This window comes from Lates calcarifer, linkage group LG13 (assembly GCF_001640805.2).
Source record: "Lates calcarifer isolate ASB-BC8 linkage group LG13, TLL_Latcal_v3, whole genome shotgun sequence".
NCBI classification, from domain to species: Eukaryota; Metazoa; Chordata; class Actinopteri; family Centropomidae; genus Lates; species Lates calcarifer.
Genome location: NC_066845.1, coordinates 19897704 through 19908928, shown reverse-complemented (window position 1 = coordinate 19908928; position 11225 = coordinate 19897704). Strand labels below are relative to the sequence as shown.

The 11225-nt window shown below is 42.8% G+C and overlaps 1 protein-coding gene across 2 annotated transcripts in view; it reads right to left on the bottom strand.

Moving 5' to 3' along the window:
- Positions 1-142: 142 nt before the first annotated feature.
- cux2b (cut-like homeobox 2b) overlaps positions 143-11225 on the bottom strand; it is an 85443-nt gene continuing 74360 nt past the window's right edge. For both annotated transcript variants that reach the window (XM_018669507.2, XM_018669508.2), the window contains exons 15-22: positions 10358-10987; positions 8736-8837; positions 7718-8556; positions 5447-5612; positions 4950-5255; positions 4667-4855; positions 4293-4569; positions 143-4119 (exon numbers count right to left, since the gene is read on the bottom strand). In XM_018669507.2, the coding sequence (XP_018525023.1) occupies positions 3306-4119; positions 4293-4569; positions 4667-4855; positions 4950-5255; positions 5447-5612; positions 7718-8556; positions 8736-8837; positions 10358-10987 (3323 nt within the window). In that variant the 3' untranslated portion in view covers positions 143-3305. The remainder of the gene's footprint in view (positions 4120-4292; positions 4570-4666; positions 4856-4949; positions 5256-5446; positions 5613-7717; positions 8557-8735; positions 8838-10357; positions 10988-11225) is intronic.

Genomic DNA, 11225 nt, shown 5'->3' with positions numbered 1-11225 from the left:
GTTCCAGATAGTTAAGGATATAACCTGTTGTTTTAGATGCATAAATACATATTACAGTACGTGTATTAATTTTTACTATGTGGCAGACCAGAAAGGGTGGTCATTCCTTATCATATGGAAATAAAAACACGACACAGCAGGATCTTAAACAATTATGTATTGAATGATGGCTTACATATGCAAATTCAATTCCAAGACGCTTGGCATACTTTAGTCCATTCTTTAACATTTAATAGCCTAACATGTGAGGCATTAGTTATTTAAGCCTGCAGGACACTTCTCATTATTGACTCACAGCTGACTTTAGAATGAAAACATTTCTTTGTGACAAACCCTCAGTGTAAGATTGTAAATTGTTTCTTTATTATCAACTCTGAATTCAGTCATTCAAATTTTTCTGACCAATTATCTCATTATTTAGTGACAAATGTCAATTTTAAAATAAAACCATCTAATGTGTAGGGCTATCATTATAAAAAAAAAAGCTTTGCTTTTTTCTGAACTGGGTGACAAAAAGCCCTACACCCCTCTTAGATCACACATTACCACAAGGCATTTCTCCTGTGATGATAATGCATGAAGCACATGATATGGCACAAAATAATCTTGATTTAAATATTTACCTGGAAGTCATGTGTACTGGGTCATTTTTGGGTTCTGATTGACTGTATTCATGATGGCTTTGTGAGAGCCAAATTTATCAGCTGCATCATGCATGGACTTCACTAATATAAAAGACTTTTAAGTGCTGATTCAATGTCCCTGTGAAAGAACAACAACACAAAAACACAGTCTATCCCTTGTCATGTGACCAGAATGGTTTTGCATGCAAAACAATGAGATGAGCTTTACATGAAGAGATAATGGTCTGGGTAAATACATTTCTTTTTCAATCATTTGTCCATGTAACCATGAAAGACGATGAAATTTCAATGAAAGAAATGCCACTTCTAATCATACAGTATATTATGCACAAAAAATGGTGGTACGAAAACCAGAGAAAAATCTTCTGTGGCTCCAAGAGAAAACAAGAACAGTATTTTAGAGAGCAAAGTCTACTGATCTCAAAAATGCAACCCATTAGCCTCATCGTGGTAGTTCCAATCTATGCTGTACTTTGACACATCTGTGTAATGAATTACAAAACAGCAACAACTCTCCAACAAACCACTGCTTTCTGTGAAAATTGCGATTCCCATATACAGTACATACAACTTCCACAGGTCCATTTAATATATAATGAAGTCATTCTCTACACCACATTATGTTTATCATAGTCACCACCACTGATGAGAGCAACTGTTTCAGTAAAGCTTTAAAAAGCAAGACTACCCTGAGAGAAGGTCTAAAACGTGGGCAAGCTTGCCAGACCAGAACTGGCTTGAATGGGTTTGGTTTATTAAATCTGTACACTCTATTTCAATATAATCAGCACATTTTGTTCCAAGAATGTAAGATATTATTTTTTTAGTAAATGTGTAATATATATCTCTACATAATACAATCCAAGTCCTCTGAACTATGTAGACATGTGCAAGTGTTTACTACCAACTTCAACGATACAGTAAAGGCAAAGACTTGTGGACACTAAGTTAGGATAATGTTGATATTTGAAATTTTCTTGAGTCCTCACAATTATCAAAATCTAAGTGCTGTAAGTAGTTCATACACGAGGTATTGAATATCTAGTTAACTGTTCTGAGTATAAAATAGAGGCAAAATACATAAAGAACATCTTGCAAGCATGACAAAGAAACTTCTACAGACACAATACACAAGTGGTCAAAGATAATATGAGGGGATACCTGTAACCTTTTGTGTTCTTGAATATAGCGTACTTACAGATTTAATGTTTGATGAGAGGTCATACTGTGTGTATCATGCTCTCAAACACTGTGAGCTTTAGCCCCAGAGGAGTTCAATTCACAGCACTGAAGTACCTTTTCTTATCAAACTGCTCAAATAAACACCATCTCAGTACTTAGAGGTTAAGGTGTTTGATCAAGTACACATTATTCTAACTACAGTAAATGATGCATTTTGAGAAAGTGCACTCAATCATGTGAGGAGGAGCATAATACACATTCATTAGCTCCTTATCTCTTCAAACAGCAGCATATTCTTAATAAAGGACAGGTTTTGCTCACTAGAACTCGTGTTTGATCTCTGCACATCTGAGGCATGATACAAGTACTTTCCTTCCACTGATTCAAATAAGCGTGGGTCATATTTATGTATAAGAATGAAACACATGGTCATAGCATGATGTGCATCAACATAATCTGAGGTAAACCAGGTGTCCTGTGTCTTGGCCCGTTACAGTCTGAGAACCAGTGCCTTAAGAGGGTCAGAGAGGTAAGTCTGAAAGAAATCGTGTAAACTGTGCTCATGTGTAGTGAATGTTTCACTCAAAAGCACAAGGGCCCTAAACTGTAAACCTCAAGGATTATTCAAAAAAGAAAACAAAACACTAAAAGTATTCTACTTATTAGATTTAACGTTTACTTTTTTCTTATTTTTTGCAGGGTTTTCAACTTTTTTTCTCTTGTTTTCGCTCAAGTATAATCACAGGTGACTAACTACAGAGGATAACAGGGTCAGGTGAGTACCATGCTACATCAGGTTTAGAGAAGGCTATTGCAGACAATTCTACAACATGTACAACCACATTTTATACGTGTGAGTTACAAATATTTCAAAACATATCACCAAGAAACTAAGTACATACAAGATGTTGAATATTTAGAGTCTTAAAGGACTATCCCTCAGTCAGTAATAGGATTTCATGTTACTTGACTTAAACTGTCCAGTCTTACAGACAAAATCTGAAAAATTGCTATTCAAAAAGTAGCAAATTTGGTCAATGTCTCTTTTCAAATAGTTATAGTGCTTTTAATGGCTTAAGACAGGGGTCTTTTTTTAATCTCACCCAGTGGCAATCTACAGAACTTCAGTGTACATTTTATGACACCATAGCTGCAAAAGTCTTCATGTCAAGTCCAAAAGGTAAAACAACAGCTAATGCTGTCACATATATTTCAAAGAAGTATGCATTATCAAAAACAAAAACAAAAAACAAATACACATTTATAAACCTTTTTTTTTTTTTCCAACTTTTTAGTTCTTGCAGGAAATTCAGCCATGTGTTTAGCTCTGTGTCCCCATTTCCTATGAGTTATCAGTCTGAGAGGACAGGCCTTCAGGAGCCAGGCTCCATTCAAAGTCTTCAGGAAGATTCTATCTGAGACTCTCCTGTGTGCCGTGAGGGTCGTCAGGACTAGATACAAGTGGGTGGGGGTGGGGGCTTAAAACTCCCATTCCAGTGTTTCTTCTCGATTGGCTGCTCTCTCTAGCCTGTGGATGATGTTATTGAGGTTGGCCATTTTCTCATTGCGTCTCTGAGTGCTTCTGTTGAGTTTGGGGCTTTGGAAGGGAGGGATCTGGTTAGGGTCCAGGCTGTGATTGGTGCTTGTCGAGGGTGGGTTGGGCAGCGAGGGTGATATGGGAGCAGAAGAAGAAGGGACCGGGGAGACTGACATCATGAGGCCGGGTGAGGATGCAGCAGAGGGGGAGTTCAGGGACACTTCCAGGCTGCTGCGGCAGGGCTCTGACGAAGCCTTGAAGCTGACTGGGTCAACGGGTGACTTCCCAGCGTCTTCCCCCTCGTGCCTGGACTGATTGGCTCTTTGGGGTCCATCTATGGAGGCTGCACCAGCGTAGAGCCCTTGAGCTTGGCTGTTCATCCCCTCTTCGTGCCTCAGGCTCTGGCCAGCCAAGTGGGTCTCACGACAGCCAGTGATGGAGTCCTCCTGTTCACTTTTCATCAGTGGGAATTGTACCGCTGTGGAAAAACACTGAACTCTCGACTGTTTCATGGAGCCCTCCTTTCCTTCGTCCCCCTCGTCTTCCCTGTCTATTGCCTCCTGTTTGACATGAGGCAGTGCAGTGTTGGCGCTAAGAGGAAGGCTGGAGTGGATGTGTCCTGAGGGCCTCTGCAGCCTCCTCTCTTCTCCATCAGAGTGGGGGCTCCGCGTCACTGAGGGGGAGTAGCTGTGGTGCTCAGCATCTGTGTCATTGTCTGGCAGACCCTCCATCAGCACCTCCCGTCGCATCCTGGACCTGCACACAAAAACACTGCTTGTTAGACAGTCACAAATGTCAGGATACTTAAGTTTAGTTTTCTAATTTACATTTCAGGTATTCAGTTCCATCTTAAAGTATTAGTAGTAGTACTAGTAATGAAAACAGCAGAGGCAGCCATTAGCAAAGGTCACAAATGTCAATGGACTGACCTGTAGTTGTGGAACCAGTTGATGACAGTGTTGGTTTTGAGGTTGAGCTGGGAGGCCAGCATCTCGATTGTGTTCTGAGAGGGGTAGGGCTCCAGCAAGTAGGCCTTCCTCAGAGCTTCTTTCTCCTCAGCTCCCAGCACCACCCGAGGCTTCTTCACCTGGCTGTAGGGGCATAGGTCCAGCGAGACCAAGGCCGGACTCACGCACTCAGAACGAGTACTGGGTGAGTCACTGTCCGAGCCCGTGCTCAGCAGCCCATACCGCCTTTTCAGATAGGCTGTGGGTAAAACAGTGATATCCAGAATAAAGGGATTATAAAACACCAACTAAAATCTCAAAATTGTATTGAAAAATATTATCATTACTATGCACACCTTTCTTCTCCATCTTCTTCATGGCCCTCAGCTTGTCTACATTGTGAGGATCATTTAGCCATAGCTGCATGCGGACAAACGGCTCCCTGCCTTTCAGGCTGAGTTTATGCCAAGGTTTGGGCCTGGAGAGCAGGTCTGACACAGAGCCTTGAGTCAGACCCAGGATGGTTTCCCCGAAAAGACGCTGGCCTGTGAGGAAATAAAAATACACAGCGTCTGTAGGACTTGTGTCTGCGTTCATAAGGCGTGTCAGCTTAACCCCACAGTGTGAACTCATACACACCTAGGTTGTTGTCTGTTAGCACCTCCTTGACCTTCTTGGTGATGGCGTAGGTGTCCAGCTCAGGAGACATGGCCACCAGCTCCTGGATGCCCAGTGGGTTTGTGGGCTGATGCAGGGCCATGAGGCTGGGAGTGGATTTCCCTCCCTCTGGGTGAGGAGGCAGTCCCAACCCGAGGCTTTCAGGCTGCTGGTTCTCTTTGCTGCTCTCCAGGGAGAGGCTGACAGGCTCAACCAGTGGACTTGGATGGCTCTCCGCTGGGCTTGGGGGCGGGGAGGGTGAGGACTGGGCCGTCACTGGGCTTTTATCTGGTGGTGGGAGGCATCACAGAAAAACAGTAAGCCTGTAGCCTAGATACAGCCATCCCACTGTATGAACACTAAACTATTGCAACTGTTTTCCTTTTTTAAATGTTGGAATTGTAAGTTTGATATTTTAGTAATAAGCCATCTTCAGGAGGATTCTTCCTGTTCCATTCTTGTGGAGATGAGTGCCTTACCCTGAGCATGGCCCTGGTTTGGGGGTTGGTTGAGGCTCTGGCCTAGTTGGTCCAATAACCACAGTTGCATGCGGATGAACGGCTCCCTGCCTTTCTGGGTCAGCTTGCTCCAGGGTTTGGGCCGAGACAGCATGTCACTCACACTGCCCTGAGAAAGCCCCAGCACCTGTTCCATACAACCACAAGTTAATATATTGTGACTAAATAAACTCTCTTTAGCAAATACAAATAAATTATCATGAAAAAAGAAAACCCCATTGCTCTCAAAATATAGACTCATCCATACACTTTCAGCAAACAACCACTAGAGGGAAGCAACACGCTGTAAACGTTAACGTTGTCATGAATACATTTAAGTTTGACTTGCAGCACATTTCATGGAGGTGAGAGAAAAATCCATCCACTGATCAGTCAGAGCTGCCACATTGTGATTTGTATTGATGATTGACTGTGATGTAATGTGTGGTCACAAATCTACCGCGGTCATTTAAAAAGGTTTTATTTTTCTTTTTTCATCTTTTTGTTTGTTGAAAAAAAAAACCCTGAATGTGCCAGAAAAACTAGATCATATAAAAACTGCTGCATTGTCTTAGTGGGATTAATATTAATTATGTTCTACAACAAATCAACAGTTGAGTATTTACAAATATGAACACTTCTCACTGAAAGGTACAAAGGTACAATCAAGACTTACATCCCTTATATCACCAAGTCTGTGCCATGATACCTGTATTTTGTGTACTCCAGAGATAATGAATTCAAATCACACAGGTGCCTAGGAAAACACCCAGAGGCATTTTCTGGAAATTAAGGCATATTTTTCTGCTAACAAAACAGATAGAGAACATACAGCACAGAGGAAAAACACAAATAACAGTGTTGTGATTATATATTTTTCTCTCCTGATTTCCTCTGTTGTATATTTGTCACAGTGAATGGTTCCAAAGTTTTAGATAAAATGTAACATTAATACATATAATAGCAAATTAAAATTGATTTAGTTCATTTAAGCAACAAACTTATCCAACACAAACATCACTCATTTTTGAAAGTACTTGGCCTTTGTTACTCAGTCATCCACATTTTACTGATAAGTACACTCAGATGTTTGTGCAAAGACAGCTGAATAGTTATAATGAATCTTAACATAAGACTCACCACAGCAACTAATCACCACAAAATTCCCACAAGCACACTGCGCCACAAAAGGAAATTCCAGAAGAGATGAGTTGTTGAAATGTCAGTCTGGAAAGGCTTACAAAACCACCAAACCACAGCATGAGATATCTACATGGAGAATTGTGTGGAATGGTGAAACTGGCCAGCCTCCCAAAGGCTCTCCAAGAGAGCAGCAACAACTCATCCAGGAAGTCATAAAAGATCACAGCAGAACATCCAAAGGAATGTAGGCCTCTCAGCTGAGGACAGAGTTGATGGCTTTCCACAAAAAGAAAGAGATGTGAAAAATAGCTTTCGAGAGGGAGTAGCAAGTGATATGATCATCATACCAACAATTAAATGTACTGGTTGTAGTGTGGTGGTGTGGAGATGCTCAGGACTTATTATGGGTGGCATGGACCTAAAAGAGGAGAGTTCAGTAACCTGCCCAGGAGCTGATCAGAAAGGTAGACCTCACAGTTTCAGAGTGGTCTGATCATTGTCTTGTCTTGAACCTAGCAGAGATGCAGTGGTGGAACTGAAGCAGTTCATACTTAAAAACGTACAAAAGTATCTTTCTCTACAAAGAGCAGGTTTTACTTCTTTCACAGTGGTTATCAAATTAGAAGAAGCGTTGGGCTGCAGTTATTGCTGCCGAATTGGTGGGACCTGTAATTACATTTTAAAGAGCCAATTACTTTATTCACATGGATGATTTGATGATATGATTTTTTGATTACTTTATTTAAAATAAATAACATGTATTTTGTGTTTACTTAGGTTACCTTAATCTAATACCTCATATTGTCTTAAGATCTGAAACTATATGTGAGATAACGCTGGAAAACAGGAAGGTGGTAAATACTTATTTTGTGTCTGTAGCTTTGTATAGTGACTGTCTATAGAGCTGAACTAAATTTTACATTCAAACACTGTAACTTGTTCGAATCTGCCAAGGAAATATTTCAATATTCAGTTTAATTTAAACTGTACATCACAATTCTCAATATACTGTGGATCAATGTTCATATCCCTCTTATTTCTCGCTGTAAAGACATTTGCAGGCTGTTTGTACTGCAGCACGCGTGTTAATATGAAAGAGCGACACCTAACCTTTTCACCGAAGATCCTCTGACAGATGCCGTTCTTTGCCAGCTTCTCCTTCACCTGCCTGGTCAGCTCAATGGTGTCCACCTCTCTGTACATGTACATCTCATACTGCTCTGGAGTCAGCGGCGGCACGGTGGGCTTGAGGGCGCGGGGGATGTATGCTGGGTAGTAGGATAGGCGTCCTGGGCCAGGTCCTGGGGACTCGCCGCTTACCGATGTGTCTGACTCCACCTTCACCTCCACTGGCCGGCCGAACCCCAGCTCGTCCTCTGCAGCGGAGGCCTCCTCACTGTTTGGCAGACACTCGCCGTTCTCAAGACGGGGCCATGGACGGGGCAAGGCGGAGGGCCCAGAGGAGGAGGAAGACAAGGAAGGAGAGACTGAATTGAAGGGCAGAGAGCTACCTCCGCCACTGAGCCCCATTGGCCCCCGCTCCTGTGACCAGTGCTGATCGAAGTATGTGCCTGCTTCACCGATCTCTGACTTGACCTTACGGATGATGTTCTGGACGAAGGCGGCCGGGGAGAGTACACTGAGGGGTGTTTGGGGGCTGCTGATGGTGTTTGCCATGCACACAGTAACGCAGCCCCCTTCTTCTTGTTTGATGGAAATGGGTAAAGGCATGCCCCTGGAGCGCTCTGGGGGCCCTAGACGTTCCACCTGTGCTCCAGAACTGGTGGTGGAGGCCCTCCCACAGGCCTCCATCTCCATCAGGGCCTGCTGCTGGGCCTCCATCTCCCTTCTGGCCTGTTCTAGGATGTTCTTTATGGTTTCATCAGAGCTGCTGCCTGCTCCATTACTGCTTCTACCTGATGAGCTGTTCAGAGACGATTTGCCATCACCTGAAGAAGAGAGCCCCACACGTTGACACTGATGCACACTGAAATCATCTCTCCACTTTAGAAGCATTAAAGTAGTAAAAAAAAAACGTTTAATAAAAATAGCAAACATCACTGTCAATTAAAACAATCAATCAATTTTCCTCTCATCTATGATTTATGACTCGCTGTTCCATCCTCACCTCCCCTCTGAGACTGGATTTCCTTCTTGGCCTGCTCCAGGATATTCCTAATGGCGTCGTCTGACCCAGTTTCAGGAGTTCGGATGCGCGGAGTGATGCTCCCTGCCACAGAGGGTAACAGAAAGAGATAGAGATAGAGCAAGAGGAGAGAGGAGGGGGGTGAGTGGGATGGTTGATCAGAGAGCAGTTCCAAGGCTTTGCTTTTGACTGGTAGATCAATGGGTGCCTTTGAGCGCGTGCTGTCTGAGGTTGCAGTATACGGGAAGCTCAACTTTCAAAAGCTGTGAATCTAGGGAGAAAACAAAGTTTAAAAGTAACACTACAAACATGGCAGAGGAAGCAGTGAAGAAGTCAAGGAAGAGGTCCAAGTAGATTAGAAGGTTTAAATGTACACAGGTCCAAGAGCTAAGCCACCAAAACAAGACAGCGTGACTATATCTGCTCTAAAAGCTTACATACTCTCAAATGTCTTATGCACTCTCCAAAGACCTTTTTCAAAACAACCTAGTTCTTATTTGGGAAGCTGTGGCTAACTGCGGTGACACCTGTTTATCAGAACTGCTTGCTGGTTTTACCTACTCTACTTAAAGAACAGGGCTGGCATTGTTCATCACTTTTCTATTGTGAACAAATATCAAGTATCAACCAAGTCCATTAAATCCCACTGAGGTTTTTTATTTTTTAAATGGAGAAACAAATGTATTGTTTCATTTAAAAAAAATCCTAAAACAGCTAGGCATTGCAGTTATTATTTCATTTTATTTATTTTTTAGTGGGATTGACTCACAATACACTACAGTGTGTGTCTTGATGGTTCATGTCACCCAGCACACTGGTGTTCACTCTGATGTGTGTTTTTTGTAATATTTGAAATGTATTAGAAAAATTAGTAAATCTTTTTTTTTAAAGTCCATAACAACAAAAGAAAAAAACTGTTGCCAGGCACCATGACAGCTACAAACATTACATATTATTGAAAGCAAGTCTTCACATATTCACACATGATTATCCATGATTAGTAAAGCTTACAACAACTGGGAGAGGGCAAATGAAATATATAGGAGACAGTGGCATACAGTCATGCTTATTACTCCTACAAATGTATAATCCATTTATCCATTTTGCAATATATAAATCATTTCTCAGTTTTAGCAGAAAAATCAGTCTTTCTACCTAATGGATCTCTTTGATGATTCAAGCACAGAGGAGGCTTTTTGCCACAAAGGCTATACTTGTTAGTCAGATAAATCCATGCTTGGTTTTGGTCTTTTCATGGGATTTGTTGACAATAAGAAAAACATATTGCCAGCCATGTGCTTTAACTGCAGATGAATTGTAGTTGAATGCAGTGGATGAATATGAATGACACTTTGGATATTTAATTCACACCCACTTTCAATTCCAAGCCAGTGACTTAGAAAATCGGGATAAGAAGTGTTTAAAATCTGAGCATCTTGTCAGCTCATGTTACTTCCCCTATTGATCTGTCCTGTAAAGCTGTATATAGTGGTGTCACAAGTGGCCAAAACTACAAAAACACTAGTACTGTGCCCAGTTTGTTCCCATCTGAGACAGTATGTTTTTCTAATACCCCCTGTCCTATCACTGTCTTTTCCACTCACCTCTCTGGCGGACCTGGATGGTCCTAAGTGCCAGGATGTTCTGTTCATCAGAGAGGAACTGCTTCATCTTAATAAACGGTTCTTTGCCTTTCACAGTCAGCTTCCTCCAGGGTTTGGGTCTTGCAAGGATCTCACTGACCGAGCCCTGGGAGAGGCCCAACACATAGTGGCCAAACACACGCTGGCCAATGTTATGCTTGAGCAGCTGCTCCTTCACCTGGAAGGCAATCTCGGCCGTGTCCAGTTGGTCCTCATCTCCTGCCGTTGAGCTGCCGCTTTCTGACTGGTCGCTGGGCAAGCCAGCGTCAACGCTGCCTGCCCCCGCAGACCCTTGATTCGCTGACATGAGGGCAACTTTGGCTGCATAGAGGGCTGTGGGAAAAGCCATGAGGCCCTCCTTTTTAAAGTGTGGGGAAAGGAGCTGCTTGTGAAGGATGTGGTCTCCTGACAGTCGGTCCCCGGAGCACGGCGACACAGAGAAGGGACGGGGAAGATCATGGCTGGAGGAGGAGCCGTCCAGGGTGGGAGGTCCGGGGCTGGGTGAGGCGCGGCCATCCACCTGAGAGGAGGATGAGTGGGAGCCCGGTGGTCTGCCTGTCTCCCTTCCTGCATCCTCAGACTGGTCATCGTCTGGTGACAGGAAACAAATTCTCACTGAGCTTGTCGGACATATAAAGCTGCATGGCTTTAGCAAGAGTGCAATCAGACCAACCAATTGTTATCTAGCTGATAACAGATTATTTCATGAATTAACTCAATTGCTTTCTAGCCTTGCAAACTCAGACTACATCTTGCAGGCTCAGTTTATGCGAAGAGATTTAAGTCTGAAAAACACAGACTACAGAAATCAATTGAGCCTGACCAATGA